Source organism: Saccharomyces cerevisiae, chromosome VI (assembly GCF_000146045.2).
Source record: "Saccharomyces cerevisiae S288C chromosome VI, complete sequence".
In the NCBI taxonomy this organism is placed as follows: Eukaryota; Fungi; Ascomycota; class Saccharomycetes; order Saccharomycetales; family Saccharomycetaceae; genus Saccharomyces; species Saccharomyces cerevisiae.
The window spans coordinates 1-19,033 of NC_001138.5; the positions used below are offsets into that span (position 1 = coordinate 1).

Below are 19,033 nucleotides of genomic sequence, written 5' to 3' on the forward strand. Positions count from 1 at the left end.
GATCTCGCAAGTGCATTCCTAGACTTAATTCATATCTGCTCCTCAACTGTCGATGATGCCTGCTAAACTGCAGCTTGACGTACTGCGGACCCTGCAGTCCAGCGCTCGTCATGGAACGCAAACGCTGAAAAACTCCAACTTTCTCGAGCGCTTCCACAAAGACCGTATCGTCTTTTGCCTCCCATTCTTCCCGGCACTTTTTCTCGTCCCAGTTCAAAAAGTACTGCAGCACCTCTGTCTTCGATTCACGCAAGTTGCTCCATACTTTATAATACAACTCTTTGATCTGCCTTCCAGACATGCGGAAAACTTGGCTCCCTTGCTTGCCTCTTGTCGAATCCAATACACTAATTGTTTCTCTTCTTCTAGTAATGGCCAGGTACCAAGCATAATTTCTCTGTATCTGAGAGTAGATCTCTCCCCTTTTTACGCTAAAAAATTTCAAATACCCTACAGGGTCCCCATGATATGGCTCGATGTCTTCCAAGTATTCTTTGTATTCCTCGTCATTTCGCAGCATTCTCTCCACAGCTAGTGCTTCCCAAGCCATCCTCCGATACGATACTTTCTGGCCAGCCCAACAGACACAGAGCTCGAACATCTTTTGACAGCCCTTGCATAATCCGTATTGTGTGAATACTCCCTCTGGGCAGAAGTATACGTCAATACCATAGAGGAAAAGATGTTTAATTTCGTCAGACCGAAATCCAAGAAACTGTAAGACATTCATATTCTCGGAAGTATTGGGAAATTGTGCTTTCAGTTTCTTTCTCTCTAGCAAAACCATTTGACTCCCTTTCCGCTTATACGACTCTTTGTTAATGTCGGTGACTGGATGGAATCTATTATCCTCAGCATTGCCATCTTTATTGGCGTCCTCCTTGGCACTAGCGTTGGTGCTGGCAGTGGTAGTAGCATTAGTCCTGACGTTGATGCTGGCAGTGGTAGTCGCACTAGTCCTGACGTTGATGCTGGCAGTGGTAGTCGCATTAGTGCTGGAGTTGGTACTTTCAGTGGTAGTAGCACTAGTCCTGACGTTGATGCTGGCAGTGGTAGTAGCACTAGTCCTGACGTTGGTGCTGGCAGTGGTAGTAGCATTAGTGCTGGAGTTGGTAGTCGCATTGGTACTGGCATTGGTAGTCGCATTGGTACTGGCATTGGTACTGGCATTGGTAGTCGCATTAGTACTAGCATTGGTAGTCGCATTAGTCCTGACGTTGGTACTAGCAGTGGTAATCGCATTAGTACTGGCGTTAGTACTGGCATTAGCACTACCATGAATGCACGTGTCGCTGTCCTCATCACTGCTGCAATACTTTCTGCACCTGTCACTGCTATTGCTCTCCTGGAAGCTAGACGGTAACGCAACGATCGACATGGAAGCTGTCGCCTGTTTTTCAGCCAATCTGTCCATTCTTTCTATCAGTTCCACTGTGTCAGCAGACACAGCATCCAACATGCTGGCCCTTTTTTCCTTTCTTTGATTCAAGTCCATAGAACTCGCGTACCTGTTCGGTTATACAGCCTTCCTTAATTGGTGGTAATTCACCCTTACGATTCCTTGCCGCCCAACTGTTTTTTCTAGATAATAGATAACAGAGGCCCCCATCTCTTAGTCTCCCTACACCTTGAATGAGCTCAATAATATTAAGTCTATTATCAAGCATGATCACCATCATCAATTGCTTAATGTCAATTCCTTCAGTCACTAATTTCGTTCCGATGAGAACTTGCATGCTACCGTCAGTGACAAACTCCTTTGTGCGAGACACCTTTTCTGCAGCACCCAGCTTCCCGTGTATCCATACCACCCTAAAATACTTTCTCCAAGAGCAGGCCAATTCTTCCACTTCGTTGGTTGTGCTTGCAACTACAATGGCCTTCGACTCTGGTTCAATTTCAAAGAGGGCTAAAAGAAGCTTCAGTGCTTCTTCGGGCTGTGATTCCACTTTCTTCCAAATTTTATGAACATGCCCTAAAGGCACCTCGGATTTCTCCTTGATTAGATTAAACATCCGTGTTGGATAGCTGGATAGACCTCTGCTGAGATCTTCCGACCGTTTGAGCTCGTTGATGTCCATCGACTTCTTGGCCAGTCCCGTAAGCCCAATACGCTGCAACGCAGCATCAGCTACAGCCTCAGGGGCTGTGCCGCTCAAAAAGATTGCTTTCTCAAAAGCGTCAAAATCAAGGTTAGTTATGCCCCCAAATTGCGACTGCCGGTAGACCTCCGTTTCAAAGTTGTGAAACTCATCTACAATGAGGTAACCCAATTTTACGTTGTTGGTCCTAAAGGTGCACTCAACAATATTCTCCCACGCAGCTATCCTGTCTGTGAAATTAGTGCTAGCAAGATCATCGTAGATCCCCACGTATAAATCAGTAACGCCATCGTAACCTTCTTCAATAAAGTTTCTTACAGGGGCCACATTCAAGCAACCGCGTCGGCCCAACCTGATCATGCAATTAGCAAGCAACACTGTGTACGGTACAAACAGAAACGACACATATTTCACGTCGCCCTTAGACGCCAGTGCTATCAAGGGGAGATGAAATAACTCCGTCTTACCATAGCCCGGTGGGGCCTGTACTGCCACAGAGGGTGTGTCTGCCATGTATATTTCATGACATAAGCGCAACTGATGCAAGTCCCTGAATTCAAAGGAGCTGCCAAAGAGTTTCTGGCCTGCGACGAGGATATCGTTTGTACTCTTGGGCTCTCGGGGCCTTTTTCGCGTTACTCTTGAAATTTTTTGATCATGATCTGAACTCGCCGCCTCACCTGCCACTACGTCTTCCGCATTCCGAGTACTAGAGAATGAACAATGGTAGTCGCTTTCAAGGCCTAACCATTGAATCCAGCGCTCGGAAGTGAGTCCGTCAAGCGTCTTTAGTCGAGGCTCCGATGAACCGTTCTTGTTGTATCGTCGACGTATACGTTGCGCTGTAGCTCTGGATAACGGTAAGCGTATCACCGTAAGCTCGTCAATTATTTTTGAGAGCCGCGGTCATTTTGTTAGTATCTCTTCTCAACTTGGGCAGCACACACGCAAAACATCACCCAATCGGTCCTTTTTGTTCATCATATCGTTACATATCTGTGAAAAGTACTTTATCTCAATGGGTTTACGTGGGCATAGATCACGCTTCAGCCGCTCTGTGTCGACTTTCTTTTCGCCAGGTAAACTTGCTTGGTATGCAGAAAAAATCGATAGCTCATCTACGTGTAGTAACAAAAACATGTGGGGTGCCAAATTGTACCCATATTTCCTTATGGTGCTTTTCTGAAGACTCCTTACAATAGGTGCGCCAGAAACAAAGTCAGTGAAAGTACGCATCGTAGAGCTGTCGTTCGGCCTGGCACTCGCTATTTCGTGACAACGTTCCAGGACACGGAAAACTCAACTCATTATAGTATCCTCTGTTGAGGTAAAAAAGAGAAAGGGTATCGTAATCCTTTCTATTGAATTTCAAAGTATGCACTTGAAACAACGTGTAGACCATCAAGTTGATTTTCTTGGGAATAAGATACTTTGAAGGGATTGGTCCGCCCTGGAAATCTGGTTCGTCTTCAACAAATGTCAGGAACTTTTGTACATTTTTCCCGACCATGACGGAAATGACAATTTTTTCAAAAGACCTTTTCCTATTCATTGCACCAGTTCTGAATTTTACCACTTTGATTAGGCCAGACTTTTCGTCTTCGTAGAATGACCGCACTTCCGTGGGGATCGATTCAAATAAAGTTATTGAGGGACAATGTACCAAGTCGTTTTTGTTATTTAGAGCCGACTCAAACTCGTCAAAGTTTGCTTTTTCAAACTTACGCCTATCGGAAACTTTCATTTTATTTTTGTAAGTTTCGAAATTAACAATAGTATGTTGATTGTTATGCTTTTTGACAAGAAATCCATCAATATAAACAAAAGATTGTCCAGTTTCCGTCTTATCATCATCTAAGAATGTAATAATTAAGCTATTGAGAAGATGCAGAATCTGCGCTATGCAGGTGCAAATCTCCAGCAGCAGCAAAGAAAATTCAGTTAATAAGAAATCTCACTAAGATAAGCGACTGTCTGTCCCCTTCAAGCACAACATAGAAAACAGAAGGATGTCTCATTCATCGCTTGATTTCCGGCCTGCAAAAATAAAGTAGTCGGTACGCACTTTCGTTTTCAATTTCCATGGTGCACAGTATCTTAACTATCTGCTTAGTCGAGGAGAACCAGGATTCGTGGATATTCTCTTGGATACTTCAAACATGGACCTACGCTTAGCCTGCGCTTAGCCTACAACTTCTTCCGCTCTCGAAAAGACCAATATAATAGAAAGTTATAAATTACATTTCCTTATTAGGTATACGACCTCGCGCTTCGAAGTAGAGGAGCCCTTTTTGGCGTACCTACATATGGCGCGTCAGACAGACAAACTTCCCCCAAAAATGTATTACCCCGCCGAATAAGAAAACAGACCCATTCACCCACGACGTATCAAGTTACTTCCTTGGTGCAATGTCCCACTATAAAAAAATTCCTTGACGCTAGATCGTTGGACTAAAATCTGCGTCCCAATCGCCTAAACAGGAAATATTGCCTATTTTCGTACAAGGTTACTTCCTAGATGCTATATGTCCCTACGGCCTTGTCTAACACCATCCAGCATGCAATACAGTGACATATATATACCCACACACCCACACACACCACACCCACACACCCACACCCACACACCACACCCACACCACACCCACACACCACACCCACACCACACCACACCCACACCACACCCACCACACCCACACCCACACACCACACCCACACCCTAATACTACCTCAACCCTACCCTAATCCAACCCTTCCATCCTGTCTCTCAACTTACCCTCCATTACCCTGCCTCCCCACTCGTTACCCTGCCTCCCCACCACCAACCCACAAATCCACCATAACAGTTACCCTCCAATTACCCATATCCAACCTCACTGCCACTTACCCTGCCATTACCCTACCATCCACCATGTCCTACTCACTGTACTGTTGTTCTACCCTCCATATTGAAACGTTAACAAATGATCGTAAACAATGCACACATACTTACCCTGCCAATACCCTACCATGCCCCATCTGTCATACTCACCATCACTTGTATACTGATACGGCATACGCACACGGATGCTACAATAGTATATACTATCTCAACTTACCCTACTTTCACATTCCACTCCATGGCCCATCTCTCACTTCATGAGTACAAATGCACCCACATCATTATGCACGGCACTTGCCTCAGCGGTCTATACCCTGTGCCATTTACGCATAACTCCCACTATTATCCACATTTTAATATTTATATCTTATTCCGCGGCCCCAAATATTGTATAAATGCCCTTAATACATACGTTATACCTCTTTTTCACCGTATACTAACCACTCAATTTATATACACTTATGCCAATATTACAAAAAAATCACCACTAAAATCACCTAAACATAAAAATATTCTATCCTTCAACAATAATACATAAACACACTCAATTGCGTATCAATACCACCATGAGGTCATTAACTTAAATGTTCCTTAATACCGTCATACCACTATGCTCTATTCCATATATTGTAATATAACTGTACTCTATAGTCATACAGACGCTTTTACTTCACCCTATCTTCTCATACTATTGTCATAGAATCGCACACTGACGCATGATTAAAACGAATAATTTTTACTATAAGGCCTCCCATCCGTGCTCTATCCTTTTGTTTGAAACATTTATATACAGAATCTCAAAGCAAGCGGGAGAAGTAGTAATTACCCAGAGGTCATGCATGATCTTAGCACCACCGTACCTCTAAGTTTTGCTTTGAGCCTTTTTACAGTGACATCAAACATAAGGAGAAAAAATGGTATTGAAAGGTTATCAATATAGGGAAATAAATTGGTTCTATGAATCTTCATGTAAGATACTCGTAGGACAGACTCTTTCCTGTGTAAATATTTGTGACAGCTACGTCTATTTTCTATTAGATATTTACACATTTTTGTCACAGGCAATCTACGCTTAAAATATACGTTTCATTTTGGGTAACAACTGCTGTGCGAACAGTGACATTGCTGGTCGCACCTTAAATGTAAACCAAAGTTACGGCACACCGTGATGTACCCTCATACAAAGCTTTGTAAAAGTATTATTACGATTATCGAGTAACTTAGATAGAAAACCGGAAATGAAATGGACTCCCTTTTCGAATAGTAGAGTTTCTGTGCCTAAAATAGCCCAACATTGTTGCCCTTTTTCTATCACGAGGTTACTGAGCCATTGCATGAACGCGCGCGCCTCGGCGGCTTTTTTTTCTACTCTATAAAAGCGAAAAGCCAGAAGTTACTATCTCGAATAAAAAACCCCTCGAACTGCCATCTCATTACCGAAAATGAAAGAAAATGAACTTAAAAATGAGAAAAGTGTAGATGTATTATCTTTCAAACAGCTCGAATCTCAAAAGATTGTTCTACCTCAAGATCTTTTCAGAAGCAGCTTTACCTGGTTTTGTTATGAAATTTACAAGTCCTTAGCGTTTCGCATCTGGATGCTATTATGGCTACCACTTAGCGTCTGGTGGAAGCTTTCCAACAATTGGATTTACCCGCTTATGGTTTCACTTCTTGTCCTGTTTTGGGGACCAGTATTTGTTCTTGTTATTTTTAGACTTTCTCGTAAACGTTCCTTATCGAAACAACTCACTCAGTTTTGCAAAGAGATTACTAAAAGCACACCAAGTTCGGATCCTCATGATTGGGAAGTTGTTGCAGCAAATCTAAATTCGTACTTATATGAAAATAAGGCTTGGAATATTAGGTACTTTTTCTTCAATGCCATGGGCTGCCAAGAAGCGTTCAGAACAACCCTTCTCGAACCCTTCTCTTTGAAAAAAGACGAAGCTGCCAAGGTTAAGTCATTTAAGGATTCCGTCCCTTACATTGAAGAAGCATTGGGAGTTTATTTTAGAGAAGTTGAAAAACAATGGAAGTTGTTTAATTCTGAGAAATCATGGAGCCCTGTTGGCCTGGAAGATGCTAAACTTCCCAAGGAAGCTTACCGATTTAAGCTTACTTGGTTTTTAAAGAGGATTTCCAATATTTTTATGTTGATACCATTCCTTAATTTTTTGTGCTGCATATATGTGTCACGGGGAATGTGCCTTCTATTACGCACCTTGTATCTCGGGTGGATTCTTTTCATGTTGGTACAAGGTTTCCAAAATATAAGGGTTTTGATTATGAGCATGGAACACAAGATGCAGTTCTTGTCGACTATTATAAATGAGCAAGAAAGTGGTGCGAATGGATGGGACGAAATTGCAAGGAAAATGAATAGGTACTTGTTTGAGAAAAAAGTCTGGAAGAATGAAGAGTTTTTCTTTGACGGGATTGACTGTGAATGGTTTTTTAGCCACTTCTTCTACCGCGTTCTATCTGCGAAGAAATCTATGCGGGCTCTATCATTGAATGTGGAACTATGGCCATATATTAAAGAAGCGCAATTATCCTGCAGTGAGGAGTCCTTAGCGTAAAGATAAATACAACTTTTTCAATTTATATATTTTGTAGTTTGTCAGCTGCGAATAACCAAAACGAGACTACTTTTTACGATTACAACCATTCTCTTTTTCCCTATTTCTCACTGGTTGACAGAAATCAGTGTGCTATCATCCTACCATATGCGCAAAACTTATTGTCTTTCTCCTCCTAGAGATGCTGTATTCCATGCATATTCTGAACGATGGGTTGGTGTTTTTATCAAGCAAGGTTAATCACATGGCGTGGCTTGCTCCACGCATCAGTAGAAAACGCATACCGCAGCGGAATCCTTAAATAATAAGTGATTTTACTGTTCATCAACTACAATCGGACTCTTTCACAATTACCCTTCTTGTTTTCCACATTTACTGTTAAATGAAGGGATGTACAGAAGGCTTAGGAAAACCTGTGCTGAATACTGGATGGACACTGCATTCCCACAGTGAAGCTTTTATAGATACACTGCCAGTTATTTTCGAACTTTCATCAAGTTGCTGAGTTTTAGTATCCCTTTGCCTTAGCTATATGTTTGAATGAGCAAAATATTTGCAATGTCTCTAGCTTTCTTGAAATATTGGTTTATATTGAGGGCTTGGTAAGATTTCAAATTTCATTTTGAAGTGCTCAGGAGAAAAATCATGCTCTTTTGATAATTTGGTGACTAAACATACATAAAACAGTTTAATTTTGGGTGGTAATGGCTGTGTGACTAGCTATAGAAAGAAAAAAATTAAAAAAAAAAAAAAAAATCAAGTAGTTCCTGCACTGCGACGTCCATTATAGCATTATAAATTGGTCCCTGATTTACGCATGCGATAAACTATTTTTAGCGCAGCCGCATATTATCCGAGAATAACTTCCGACATAAGAAAATTCGCAGAAAATAGATAAAAAAACTGCTCTTGGCATTCTTCACTTCCTCTATTACACACTGTGTCATACCACAATCATCTCACAGTATGTATTTGTATGTTTATACATGCTATAACGTAAAACAATGTAGAATATATATCTAAATACCTCACGGTTTTAGTTTAGTGCAGCCCACATACTACTTTTTTCCTTTTGTTTTTTTTTTTTATATTTCAAAGGTTAAACTCGCTTAGACTATGTCTATAATATAAAAAAAAAATAGCTCTATTCCGTTTCTTTTATTCTATTTGATATTTCCATCACACTTTCATCTTAATCACGGATGTATACTGATAATAGGGTTGACTGCGCCTGTACGGATTACAGTGCCCTCTTCAATTGGAAAATCCAAGCTTTCAAGATGGGTAACTGTTATTCAAAGGATCCTCTAAGATAAAACACAGATCGACAGATCCGAGAGTTGGCTTCTGTGCCTTGGGCTCAAATTCCTTTCCCACCTCATGCAAATTGATTTTTCTGACTCCAAAAAAAGACAGAGCCCTGCGATAGTTCCCGAATGTTGTAACATCAAAGCCAAGCACTCCTTTATAGAAGTCGCATGAACGTTGAATACTAGCAGCTGGTGAAACTACAGGGTCTAAACTAACTAGTATCCATATCTTTTTGAGAGCATTGAAAGTATACGGAGTACAAGCTGGGTTAGAAGGAATTTTTATCTTAACAGCAATGAAAATCAACTTTCTAGACTGAATCCCTCAAGAAAATTGCAAAAGACTAACTGATACTGGTTTAAAAGAGAAAGATGTCAAATATGCGGAGTTATACCATCAAACAACTTTGGACGGCCCCGAAACAAATGTCCGCAAAAAAGATCTTATTAAAGTGCATGGACACTATCATTTCTATAATACAAAATACTCCACCGCACAATAGTTTGTCGGGAAGTCATCAATCAATCTTGTACGAGCTTTACAAATAACTTTTTAGGATCGGTCCCCTCATAAAATTATATATAAATGGGTTAGTTTCCTTCTTCTTCTGTTAACATGAAGTTGCTTCGTACTGTTTTTTGCCTTGCTTCTCTTCAAAAGAATCAATCATGTCACAGTACGGATTTGTAAGAGTTCCTAGAGAGGTAGAAAAGGCCATTCCAGTGGTGAATGCACCTAGACCACGGGCCGTTGTTCCGCCTCCAAACAGTGAAACTGCTAGGCTTGTTCGGGAATATGCCGCTAAAGAATTGACTGCCCCCGTTCTAAACCACTCTTTGCGTGTTTTTCAATATAGTGTAGCTATCATAAGAGACCAATTTCCAGCATGGGACTTGGATCAGGAAGTTTTGTACGTCACCTGCTTACTTCATGATATTGCAACAACAGATAAGAATATGAGAGCCACGAAGATGTCATTTGAGTATTATGGTGGCATACTTTCAAGGGAGCTTGTATTTAATGCGACAGGTGGAAATCAGGACTATGCAGATGCAGTAACTGAGGCCATCATTCGTCACCAGGATTTGACTGGGACTGGCTACATTACCACCTTGGGGCTCATTCTGCAGATTGCTACTACGCTTGACAATGTCGGATCCAATACCGATCTGATTCATATCGATACAGTTAGTGCCATTAACGAGCAATTTCCAAGACTGCACTGGTTATCATGTTTTGCTACGGTGGTGGACACTGAAAACTCGAGAAAACCGTGGGGCCACACCAGTTCTTTGGGTGATGATTTTTCAAAGAAAGTCATATGCAATACATTTGGGTATAACTAAATAGGTAAGTTTCAATGAGGCGAGTTCAGAATGAACAGTGATGATCTCCTTTCTCCATAACTATACTATACGTCCCTTTTATTTACTGTAGTTTTTAAGAACAAATTCTCTGATGAACCAGTCGTGAAACCGTATATCGTTTTCTGCCAATTCCGGATGAAATGATGTCGCAAGAATATTGTTTTTTTGCTTAGCGGCAACAATTAGTTCTTGACCACCATTATCCTTCCCATCTAATTTGTACAGGACCTGCACATGTTCAGGATCCAGCACCTCTTCTATTACTGGGGCTCTTATAAAAGTAGCAGGAAAATCATTGCAGTGAGGAATAAAGTTTGAAAAGTCGCAAATCCGGGTAGAAGACTGAGCTTGTCTCCCAAATGCATTTCTTTTTACTTTAACCTTTAGTAAATTCAGCGTCTTGACCAGTTTTGCTTCGTTAGATAATTGTTGTGAAATATAAATCAAACCTGCACAAGTACCCCAGGTTACCTTGCTTGGGTTGTGTACGAATGCGTAGAGATCGTCGTAAAATCCTGTTCTTTCTGCAATAAGGGACATTGCAGTCGACTCTCCCCCAGGTATGATCAATGCATCACATTGAGCTAGTTGATTTTTATCCTTCACTGTCATCACAGATAGTTTTTTTTCATAGAAATCCCTGTTTTCGACGATGCATTTTTCTACGTGTCGCACATGTTCAATGAACGCACCCTGTAATGCCAAGACTCCGATAACGACGGTCATTTTTGAGATATTACTCTTGTCTTGGCCCCAGCAACCAGGGTCATGGTAAGTGTGCTTGCTACTCAAACAGAAAAAAATGGGCTTTTATCAATGAATAACTTTTTTTTTTTTTTGTAGCTGAATGATGAAAGATGGCTCAACTATTCTTACAGTTTCCAATAAAGTGACGCGCCGCCCAATGGCATAACAGTAGTAGGCACATTATATCGTTTGAATGGCAAAATGTTGTGGCAAGGAAAGAGCAGAATTATTTGTTCATGTGGAATGAATTTCACACACACACACACACATATATAAAACTAGTATGTTTCTCCACCATAGTCACATTATTATTCGACCCTTCTGGGAAAGGAACTATAATAGAAAAATAAGTATATCGTAAAAAAGACAAAAATGTCAGAATTCAAGGTTAAAACTGGGCTTGCCCAAATGTTAAAGGGCGGTGTGATTATGGACGTCGTCACACCTGAACAGGCTATTATCGCAGAAAGAGCGGGCGCTTGTGCTGTAATGGCATTGGAACGCATTCCAGCTGACATGCGCAAGTCTGGCCAAGTATGCCGTATGTCAGATCCTCGCATGATCAAAGAAATTATGGAAGCTGTTTCAATTCCGGTGATGGCAAAGGTCCGTATTGGACACTTCGTGGAGGCACAGATCCTGGAAGAGCTGCAAGTAGACTACATTGACGAAAGTGAGGTTTTGACTCCAGCTGATTGGACACATCACATTGAGAAGCATAACTTCAAGGTGCCATTTGTTTGCGGTGCCAAGGATCTAGGTGAGGCTTTGAGAAGAATAAACGAAGGTGCTGCAATGATCCGTACCAAAGGTGAAGCAGGTACCGGTGACGTTTCCGAGGCCGTCAAGCACATCACCAAGATTAAGGCGGAGATCCAGCAGTATAAAGAGAATTTGAAGACCGAATCCGATTTTGCAGCTAAGGCCACAGAATTACGCGTCCCTGTCGACTTGCTGAAGACAACACTATCAGAGGGAAAGCTACCTGTAGTCAATTTTGCTGCTGGTGGAGTTGCTACTCCAGCAGACGCTGCTCTATTGATGCAATTGGGTTGTGAAGGTGTTTTCGTCGGCTCAGGTATATTCAAATCGTCAGATCCTGAGAAGTTAGCATGTGCTATCGTTGAAGCCACGACTCACTACGATAACCCAGCAAAACTATTGCAAGTTTCCAGCGATTTGGGTGACTTGATGGGTGGTATTTCCATCCAATCAATTAATGAAGCAGGAGGCAAAAACGGTGCAAGACTTTCTGAAATCGGATGGTAGAACTAGCGATGCTCACACAACGCTAATTTGTTTCCTTCGAAGGGGCAGTCGGCTATTGTAGTTTCTATATATTATGTAGCACAACATGGAAACCATATTCAGCCAGTTTGTATATATGAGAATTAAACGTTAAAACTTTTTCATCCTATCAGTCTTTCACATTGGCCTTGCCTAAAGGGCACAATCGTTCACGTATATACATATGTATGTTTACGTATATATATATGTGTTTACAAATATGCATGTATATTCTTTTCGAGGAAGATTATTATATGCTATTAGGCGATGAGTCGGCTTAATTTTTTAGGGGGACGAGATTGGCGCGTTAGTGCATAAAGACAGCAAATCACCTGGAGGTGACAACATTAATGCATTTATCGGTTTTTGGCTATGATGCAATGAGTACAGTTCCAATTGAACGGCTCATGAACTATGAAATATACGAATTATTCAACTAGCAGAAGGCTTGAAATATTACTTATTCAGATTATGAAAATGGTGCTGTTATAGCAAAATAAGCAACATCAATCTCTTGCGACGACAGCAAACAAAACATATAAAAACCTCGTATTATCATCTTCATGAACAATATTCTTGTCCATTCTTTTGTTCTTTTACCTTTTCAATTTTATAAAAATACCACAACAACAATAAACACACTTCCAAGCTATGTCTACAGACAAGATCACATTTTTGTTGAACTGGCAACCAACCCCATACCATATTCCAATTTTCTTGGCTCAAACCAAAGGTTACTTCAAGGAGCAAGGTCTAGACATGGCCATCCTAGAACCAACCAATCCTTCCGATGTCACTGAGTTAATTGGATCTGGTAAGGTCGACATGGGTTTGAAAGCCATGATCCACACCTTGGCTGCCAAGGCCCGTGGTTTCCCAGTGACCTCTGTTGCCTCTTTGTTGGACGAACCATTTACCGGTGTCTTGTACTTAAAGGGCAGTGGTATCACTGAAGACTTCCAGTCCCTAAAGGGTAAGAAGATCGGTTACGTTGGTGAATTCGGTAAGATCCAAATCGATGAATTGACCAAGCACTACGGTATGAAGCCAGAAGACTACACCGCCGTCAGATGTGGTATGAATGTCGCCAAGTACATCATCGAAGGTAAGATTGATGCCGGTATTGGTATCGAATGTATGCAACAAGTCGAATTGGAAGAGTACTTGGCCAAGCAAGGCAGACCAGCTTCTGATGCTAAAATGTTGAGAATTGACAAGTTGGCTTGCTTGGGTTGCTGTTGCTTCTGTACCGTTCTTTACATCTGCAACGATGAATTTTTGAAGAAGAACCCTGAAAAGGTCAGAAAGTTCTTGAAAGCCATCAAGAAGGCAACCGACTACGTTCTAGCCGACCCTGTGAAGGCTTGGAAAGAATACATCGACTTCAAGCCTCAATTGAACAACGATCTATCCTACAAGCAATACCAAAGATGTTACGCTTACTTCTCTTCATCTTTGTACAATGTTCACCGTGACTGGAAGAAGGTTACCGGTTACGGTAAGAGATTAGCCATCTTGCCACCAGACTATGTCTCGAACTACACTAATGAATACTTGTCCTGGCCAGAACCAGAAGAGGTTTCTGATCCTTTGGAAGCTCAAAGATTGATGGCTATTCATCAAGAAAAATGCAGACAGGAAGGTACTTTCAAGAGATTGGCTCTTCCAGCTTAAACGCACTTCGTCACTCCTCGAGCGCAGCCTTCCTCTACGACTTGTGTATGATTTCACATTAGGTTTTTTTTCCTCCCTGATATTTAGATATTTACTATTAAGATATTATTTATGAGCCTTTTATTACAGCTTCTTTTCCCTTGTAATTATTGTACTTGCCTCCAAGTATCGAAAGTCTTGCGTTGCCTCAATTTGCCACTTCAAATACTGTAATCTGCACAATTTACGTCCGAAATAGATGAGGGATAAAAGCTGTTTTTAAGTACGGCTTATTCAAAAGTATAAAAGTAGAGAGCATAGAATATATAAGGGCATATTTCTTACACAAACGCACCAAAAAAAAAAAAATCTGATTAATCGAAGGAAATCTGCGCAGACATTGCCGTGAGAAGTGAAGCCTTCTTGGTAACAGCCGGATCATCACCGATAAAATTAGTAGGAAAACCAACATCAAAAGGAATAATACTTTCTAAGTACTTTATTTGTTCTGGTGTTAATTTAATGCTCAAAGCCTCAATGTTCTGTTTGAGGTGTTCAATTTTCCTTCCTCCAACCAATGGAAAAACATTTTTCGCCTTAGAGCGAACATAGGCAATAGCAATAGCAGTAACAGATTCAGTGCCATGTTCCTCAGCAACCTTGGCCAATGCTTCACTAATCTTGATTTCTGCATCTGTTTGTTCAGAGGCGCCAACGAAAGAACGAATACCCTCTCCATTCTTCCTCCGTTCCTCCATTGCTTTTTTACTCTGAAATCTTCCACCTCCCATGACATCCCATGGGGCGAGGGCCATACCGAAATGCCTAGCCATTGGAATGATATCACGTTCGAAGTCTCTGTTCAACAGGTTCCATTTACCTTGATAGATGCTAAAAGGGGTTTTACCATGAGATTTAGCGTAGTAATTTGCCGCAGAAACAACCCAGGCAGGCGTATCAGACACACCCAAATAGAGGACCTTGCCTGCTGCACTAGAATGTGTAAACTATCCATAACTTCTTCGATAGAACTCATATAATCCCACCAGTGAACGTAAAGTATATCAATCCAATCAGTTTGCAATTTGCGGAGAGAATCCCTCACACTCACATGCAAACTACGCTTGTGATTGCCACAGTAGTTTGCGCTTTTACCACCACCAACGTCGTATTTCTTATAGTCAGTGGTAAACTTGGTGGCGATTACAATCTGGTCGCGTAATTTTCTTGAAACCATCCATTCACCGATCCAAGCTTCTGACTGTTCGTTTTGATAATTATTTGCAGTATCAATGAAATTTCCACCTGCCTCATAAAAAGCATCGAGCAACTCAAAAGCTCGCTCCTTGCTCATTGATCCTAGGATTTCAGACCAAGCGTCGCCAATTGACATTCCTCCCAAAATGAGAGGGGAAACTCTAATACCAGCACTTTTAGAAAGAACTCTGAGACGTCCTAACTCTGTAGATGGTTCAGGAGCAGGAGCAAATAAATCAGCCATATTAAAAATCGCTATTGAAAATGATATAGAAGAGATATTCAGTTAGTACTGAATTTATATCGATTGATTGACTGATTTAGGTTGAACAGAGAGGAAATTGTTTCTCATTGCGACGGTATTGCTCCTTTTATATGTCTGAAGATTGAGTGCTTATTTTCTCGAATTTGTGCACGTGAAAACGGTGAACGTGGTTGTATACCTTCGATACGGATTTGCTTACTAATTGAGAGCAAAATTAGTAAGCGAAATGTGAAAATTGGCTTACGAATTAGCCACTGCATGTTCTACGGTTTCCACAACAAAACTGCAAGAACCTGTGTTGATTCGGAACGGTACTATCTCTTCGTAATATCAAAGTTCATTTTGCGTTACTCCATCCTAGTAATTCTTTCAGATTCCATTTGAAAAGGCTAAAGATTCTATAGGAGCGGTGGCAAACCAGAAAGTCTAAATATTGTTATCAATCCGTGCGTTGTTTTGCTTTTTAAAACCAGCAAGGCAAGCAGATGCAATATAGATCTTTACGGCTTCCTGTACGCACATTTTAAACTCGACAAGCCAGCTCCTTCTCCTGTTCACGCCCTCTACGAACCATGTGATTATTAGCACTGTATTTGAGAACAGGTCGGTGTATCATTTTCTACAATTTTGTACATAGAAAATTAAATGCCGGATGATTGCGATTATCAATTACTTAGCCCTTGATTAAAGTCACGCTTTCACCAAATATGTGCTCCTGCGCACTTCTTTTCTGCCATCTTTTTTTTATTATTTTTTATTGATTCCCACATAGAATCCTTTTCATTAACAATGTGAAACCAAAGAAGAGTAGTAGGTTCACGTTATGTCTCTCTTTAGCATATGTCTCTCTTTAGCATCGCCAAAATATGATTTCAAAATCCTTGAGCCTATTATACCACGTTCCAAAACTTGGCCAAAACAATGCTACAAAAAGCGATGGACTTAATGCTATAGGAGTCTGGTTACTGGCTGCAAGTGAATTCTTCACCCAACTAAGCAGCTTTCTATTAGAAAATATGTTTATATAGGTCTAAACCGTCATACTATTAGTGCTGGCTTGAAGGATGGTATTATTATTTGTCAGGTGTTTTTCTTAACCTACGAAAACCAAAGAAGCCTCAGTTTTTTTTTTCCTCCTTTGATCCGAATCGAGTAGGAGTACTTAACGAGTTGAAAAGTTTTCAATTCCTTGTTACCAAAGGACACATTCTAACAAAGCAAAAGTCCTCATACAGACTTGACGGGATATTTCTTTCTATATAAAAACTTCTCAAAAAGTTTTTTACCACAACTGTGGCAATGTTAACGCTTTTTGTCGAAGTAGTGTAGCGTAGCGCCACACTATTCAAGGATACATAGTAAATCAGAGAAAGGTTATCTTGTAAGCATACATATTACTGGAGATCATGTTTCCGGAGTAACTCCGCTGGTATTTCTACTAAGCTGGATCGTTACTATATAATTGATGGATTCTGCTAATAGATTCCACTCTTTTTGTCAGTTCTCCCCTCATTGCTCTGAAAATATACAAGATTTCAGCAATCCTCGCTAATGGCAGTCCTTAACTTGAAACGTGAAACTGTCGACATTGAAGAGACAGCGAAGAAAGATATCAAACCTTATTTTGCTTCGAATGTTGAAGCGGTTGATATTGATGAAGATCCCGATGTTTCAAGATACGATCCCCAGACAGGAGTGAAAAGGGCGCTCAAAAATAGGCATATCTCATTGCTAGCTTTGGGTGGTGTTATTGGCCCAGGTTGTCTTGTTGGTGCAGGAAACGCACTCAACAAAGGTGGGCCACTTGCTTTACTTTTAGGCTTTAGTATTATTGGGATCATTGCTTTCTCAGTGATGGAATCTATAGGTGAAATGATCACTTTATATCCCTCGGGCGGTGGATTTACCACTTTGGCTCGAAGATTTCATAGCGATGCACTGCCTGCAGTTTGCGGTTATGCTTACGTTGTTGTGTTCTTCGCAGTTTTGGCAAATGAGTACAACACTCTCTCCTCCATACTACAGTTTTGGGGCCCACAAGTCCCTCTATATGGTTACATCTTGATATTCTGGTTTGCATTTGAAATTTTTCAACTAGTTGGCGTTGGTCTTTTTGGTGAAACGGAGTACTGGCTTGCTTGGTTGAAAATAGTAGGATTAGTAGCCTATTATATTTTCTCGATTGTTTACATATCTGGGGATATTAGGAATAGACCAGCTTTCGGCTTTCATTATTGGAATAGTCCAGGTGCATTATCACATGGGTTTAAGGGAATTGCGATAGTGTTTGTGTTTTGTTCGACCTTCTATTCTGGAACGGAATCAGTTGCCTTGGCTGCAACGGAATCAAAAAACCCTGGGAAGGCTGTGCCACTTGCTGTTCGACAAACTCTGTGGAGAATTTTAGTTGTTTATATTGGAATTGCTGTTTTCTATGGAGCAACTGTTCCGTTTGACGACCCAAACCTCTCTGCTTCTACCAAAGTCCTAAAATCTCCCATTGCTATCGCCATATCTCGTGCTGGTTGGGCCGGCGGAGCTCATCTGGTTAATGCCTTCATTTTGATAACTTGCATCTCCGCCATTAATGGGTCACTTTATATAGGGAGCAGAACCTTGACGCATTTAGCACATGAAGGCCTAGCTCCAAAAATTCTGGCTTGGACCGATCGAAGAGGCGTTCCCATCCCCGCCATCACTGTTTTCAACGCCTTGGGCCTAATATCATTGATGAATGTGAGCGTTGGAGCTGCAAATGCGTACTCTTATATCGTTAATCTTTCTGGTGTTGGCGTCTTTATTGTCTGGGGTGTAATAAGTTATACGCACCTGAGAATAAGGAAGGCGTGGGTTGCTCAAGGAAGATCCATAGAAGAGCTACCTTATGAAGCGCTATTTTATCCGTGGACGCCAGTACTTAGTCTGGCCGCTAACATTTTTCTAGCACTCATCCAAGGATGGAGCTATTTCGTACCTTTTGATGCGGGCAATTTTGTTGATGCTTATATCCTTCTGCCTGTTGGAATTTTATTGTATATTGGCATATGTGTTTTTAAGAGCAATCATTTTAGAACTGTTGATTTGCGGTCAATCAACCTAGACGAAGGACGAAGAAAAGACATGGAGGCTGATCTTTCTGATCAAGAGAGTAGCTTAGCATCTTCGGAAACGATGAAGGATTATAAAAGTGCAACTTTTTTCAGATACCTCAGCAACATTTTCACCTGACCATTATTGTGAATATAAGCTATTTGAGAATTATTTTACCTTTTTACAGCCGCCCCCCCAGGATAAATATTTCAAGTTGTGGTAACGGAAAAGGGCCTTACATACTCTAGTGAGCATAACACGTACAATGAAACTATGATTAAGTCTTCTGCGCTTTTTAGAGCCGATGTAAAAAAACATGCTTTTTTATAACCAATGCATGAAGTATAATTTAGGCCCCTTTTGAGTTAAACTACTCAGTGTCGAACACAAGTTTGAGATTTCGCAGTCAATTTTTGGGTTGACTCGATTATTTGCTTTGCAAACTTCTTGATGAGTGGTTCATTGCAAGGATGATTTGTTTTTGTTATTTC

The 19,033-nt window shown here is 40.9% G+C and overlaps 11 protein-coding genes and 1 pseudogene across 12 annotated transcripts, besides 2 other annotated features; 7 read left to right on the forward strand and 5 right to left on the reverse strand.

Annotated features, from left to right (window-relative positions):
• Positions 1-5,530: a telomere (TEL06L; Telomeric region on the left arm of Chromosome VI; composed of an X element core sequence, X element combinatorial repeats, a stretch of telomeric repeats, and a short Y' element).
• YFL068W (uncharacterized protein) lies at positions 53-535 on the forward strand (the record flags this gene model as incomplete). Its single annotated transcript, NM_001179899.1, has 1 exon — positions 53-535. One exon carries the CDS (start codon positions 53-55, stop codon positions 533-535), a length of 483 nt encoding a protein of 160 aa, NP_116587.1.
• YFL067W (uncharacterized protein) lies at positions 836-1,363 on the forward strand (the record flags this gene model as incomplete). The annotated part of the gene is made up of 1 exon (NM_001179900.1): positions 836-1,363. One exon carries the CDS (start codon positions 836-838, stop codon positions 1,361-1,363), a length of 528 nt encoding a protein of 175 aa, NP_116588.1.
• On the reverse strand, positions 1,437-2,615 carry YFL066C (Y' element ATP-dependent helicase; the record flags this gene model as incomplete). Its single annotated transcript, NM_001179901.1, has 1 exon — positions 1,437-2,615. One exon carries the CDS (start codon positions 2,613-2,615, stop codon positions 1,437-1,439), a length of 1,179 nt encoding a protein of 392 aa, NP_116589.1.
• YFL065C (uncharacterized protein) lies at positions 3,030-3,338 on the reverse strand (the record flags this gene model as incomplete). The annotated part of the gene is made up of 1 exon (NM_001179902.1): positions 3,030-3,338. One exon carries the CDS (start codon positions 3,336-3,338, stop codon positions 3,030-3,032), a length of 309 nt encoding a protein of 102 aa, NP_116590.1.
• Positions 3,322-3,846, reverse strand: YFL064C (uncharacterized protein; the record flags this gene model as incomplete). Its single annotated transcript, NM_001179903.1, has 1 exon — positions 3,322-3,846. One exon carries the CDS (start codon positions 3,844-3,846, stop codon positions 3,322-3,324), a length of 525 nt encoding a protein of 174 aa, NP_116591.1.
• Positions 5,426-5,529: an origin of replication (ARS600; Subtelomeric Autonomously Replicating Sequence; originally published as ARS120).
• Positions 5,531-6,425: 895 nt separating the features above from the next.
• COS4 (Cos4p) lies at positions 6,426-7,565 on the forward strand (the record flags this gene model as incomplete). Its single annotated transcript, NM_001179905.1, has 1 exon — positions 6,426-7,565. The coding sequence occupies one exon, from the start codon at positions 6,426-6,428 to the stop codon at positions 7,563-7,565; it is 1,140 nt and encodes a 379-aa protein (NP_116593.1).
• A 1,979-nt stretch (positions 7,566-9,544) lies between these two features.
• DDI3 (cyanamide hydratase) lies at positions 9,545-10,222 on the forward strand (the record flags this gene model as incomplete). The annotated part of the gene is made up of 1 exon (NM_001179906.1): positions 9,545-10,222. The coding sequence occupies one exon, from the start codon at positions 9,545-9,547 to the stop codon at positions 10,220-10,222; it is 678 nt and encodes a 225-aa protein (NP_116594.1).
• A 78-nt stretch (positions 10,223-10,300) lies between these two features.
• Positions 10,301-10,969, reverse strand: SNO3 (putative pyridoxal 5'-phosphate synthase; the record flags this gene model as incomplete). Its single annotated transcript, NM_001179907.1, has 1 exon — positions 10,301-10,969. One exon carries the CDS (start codon positions 10,967-10,969, stop codon positions 10,301-10,303), a length of 669 nt encoding a protein of 222 aa, NP_116595.1.
• A 393-nt stretch (positions 10,970-11,362) lies between these two features.
• SNZ3 (pyridoxine biosynthesis protein SNZ3) lies at positions 11,363-12,259 on the forward strand (the record flags this gene model as incomplete). The annotated part of the gene is made up of 1 exon (NM_001179908.1): positions 11,363-12,259. One exon carries the CDS (start codon positions 11,363-11,365, stop codon positions 12,257-12,259), a length of 897 nt encoding a protein of 298 aa, NP_116596.1.
• A 669-nt stretch (positions 12,260-12,928) lies between these two features.
• On the forward strand, positions 12,929-13,951 carry THI5 (4-amino-5-hydroxymethyl-2-methylpyrimidine phosphate synthase; the record flags this gene model as incomplete). The annotated part of the gene is made up of 1 exon (NM_001179909.1): positions 12,929-13,951. The coding sequence occupies one exon, from the start codon at positions 12,929-12,931 to the stop codon at positions 13,949-13,951; it is 1,023 nt and encodes a 340-aa protein (NP_116597.1).
• Positions 13,952-14,304: 353 nt separating this feature from the next.
• Positions 14,305-15,431, reverse strand: AAD6 (annotated as a pseudogene). The gene has a single exon.
• A 1,572-nt stretch (positions 15,432-17,003) lies between these two features.
• On the forward strand, positions 17,004-18,680 carry AGP3 (Agp3p; the record flags this gene model as incomplete). The annotated part of the gene is made up of 1 exon (NM_001179912.1): positions 17,004-18,680. One exon carries the CDS (start codon positions 17,004-17,006, stop codon positions 18,678-18,680), a length of 1,677 nt encoding a protein of 558 aa, NP_116600.1.
• Between the last annotated feature and the right edge of the window lie 353 nt (positions 18,681-19,033).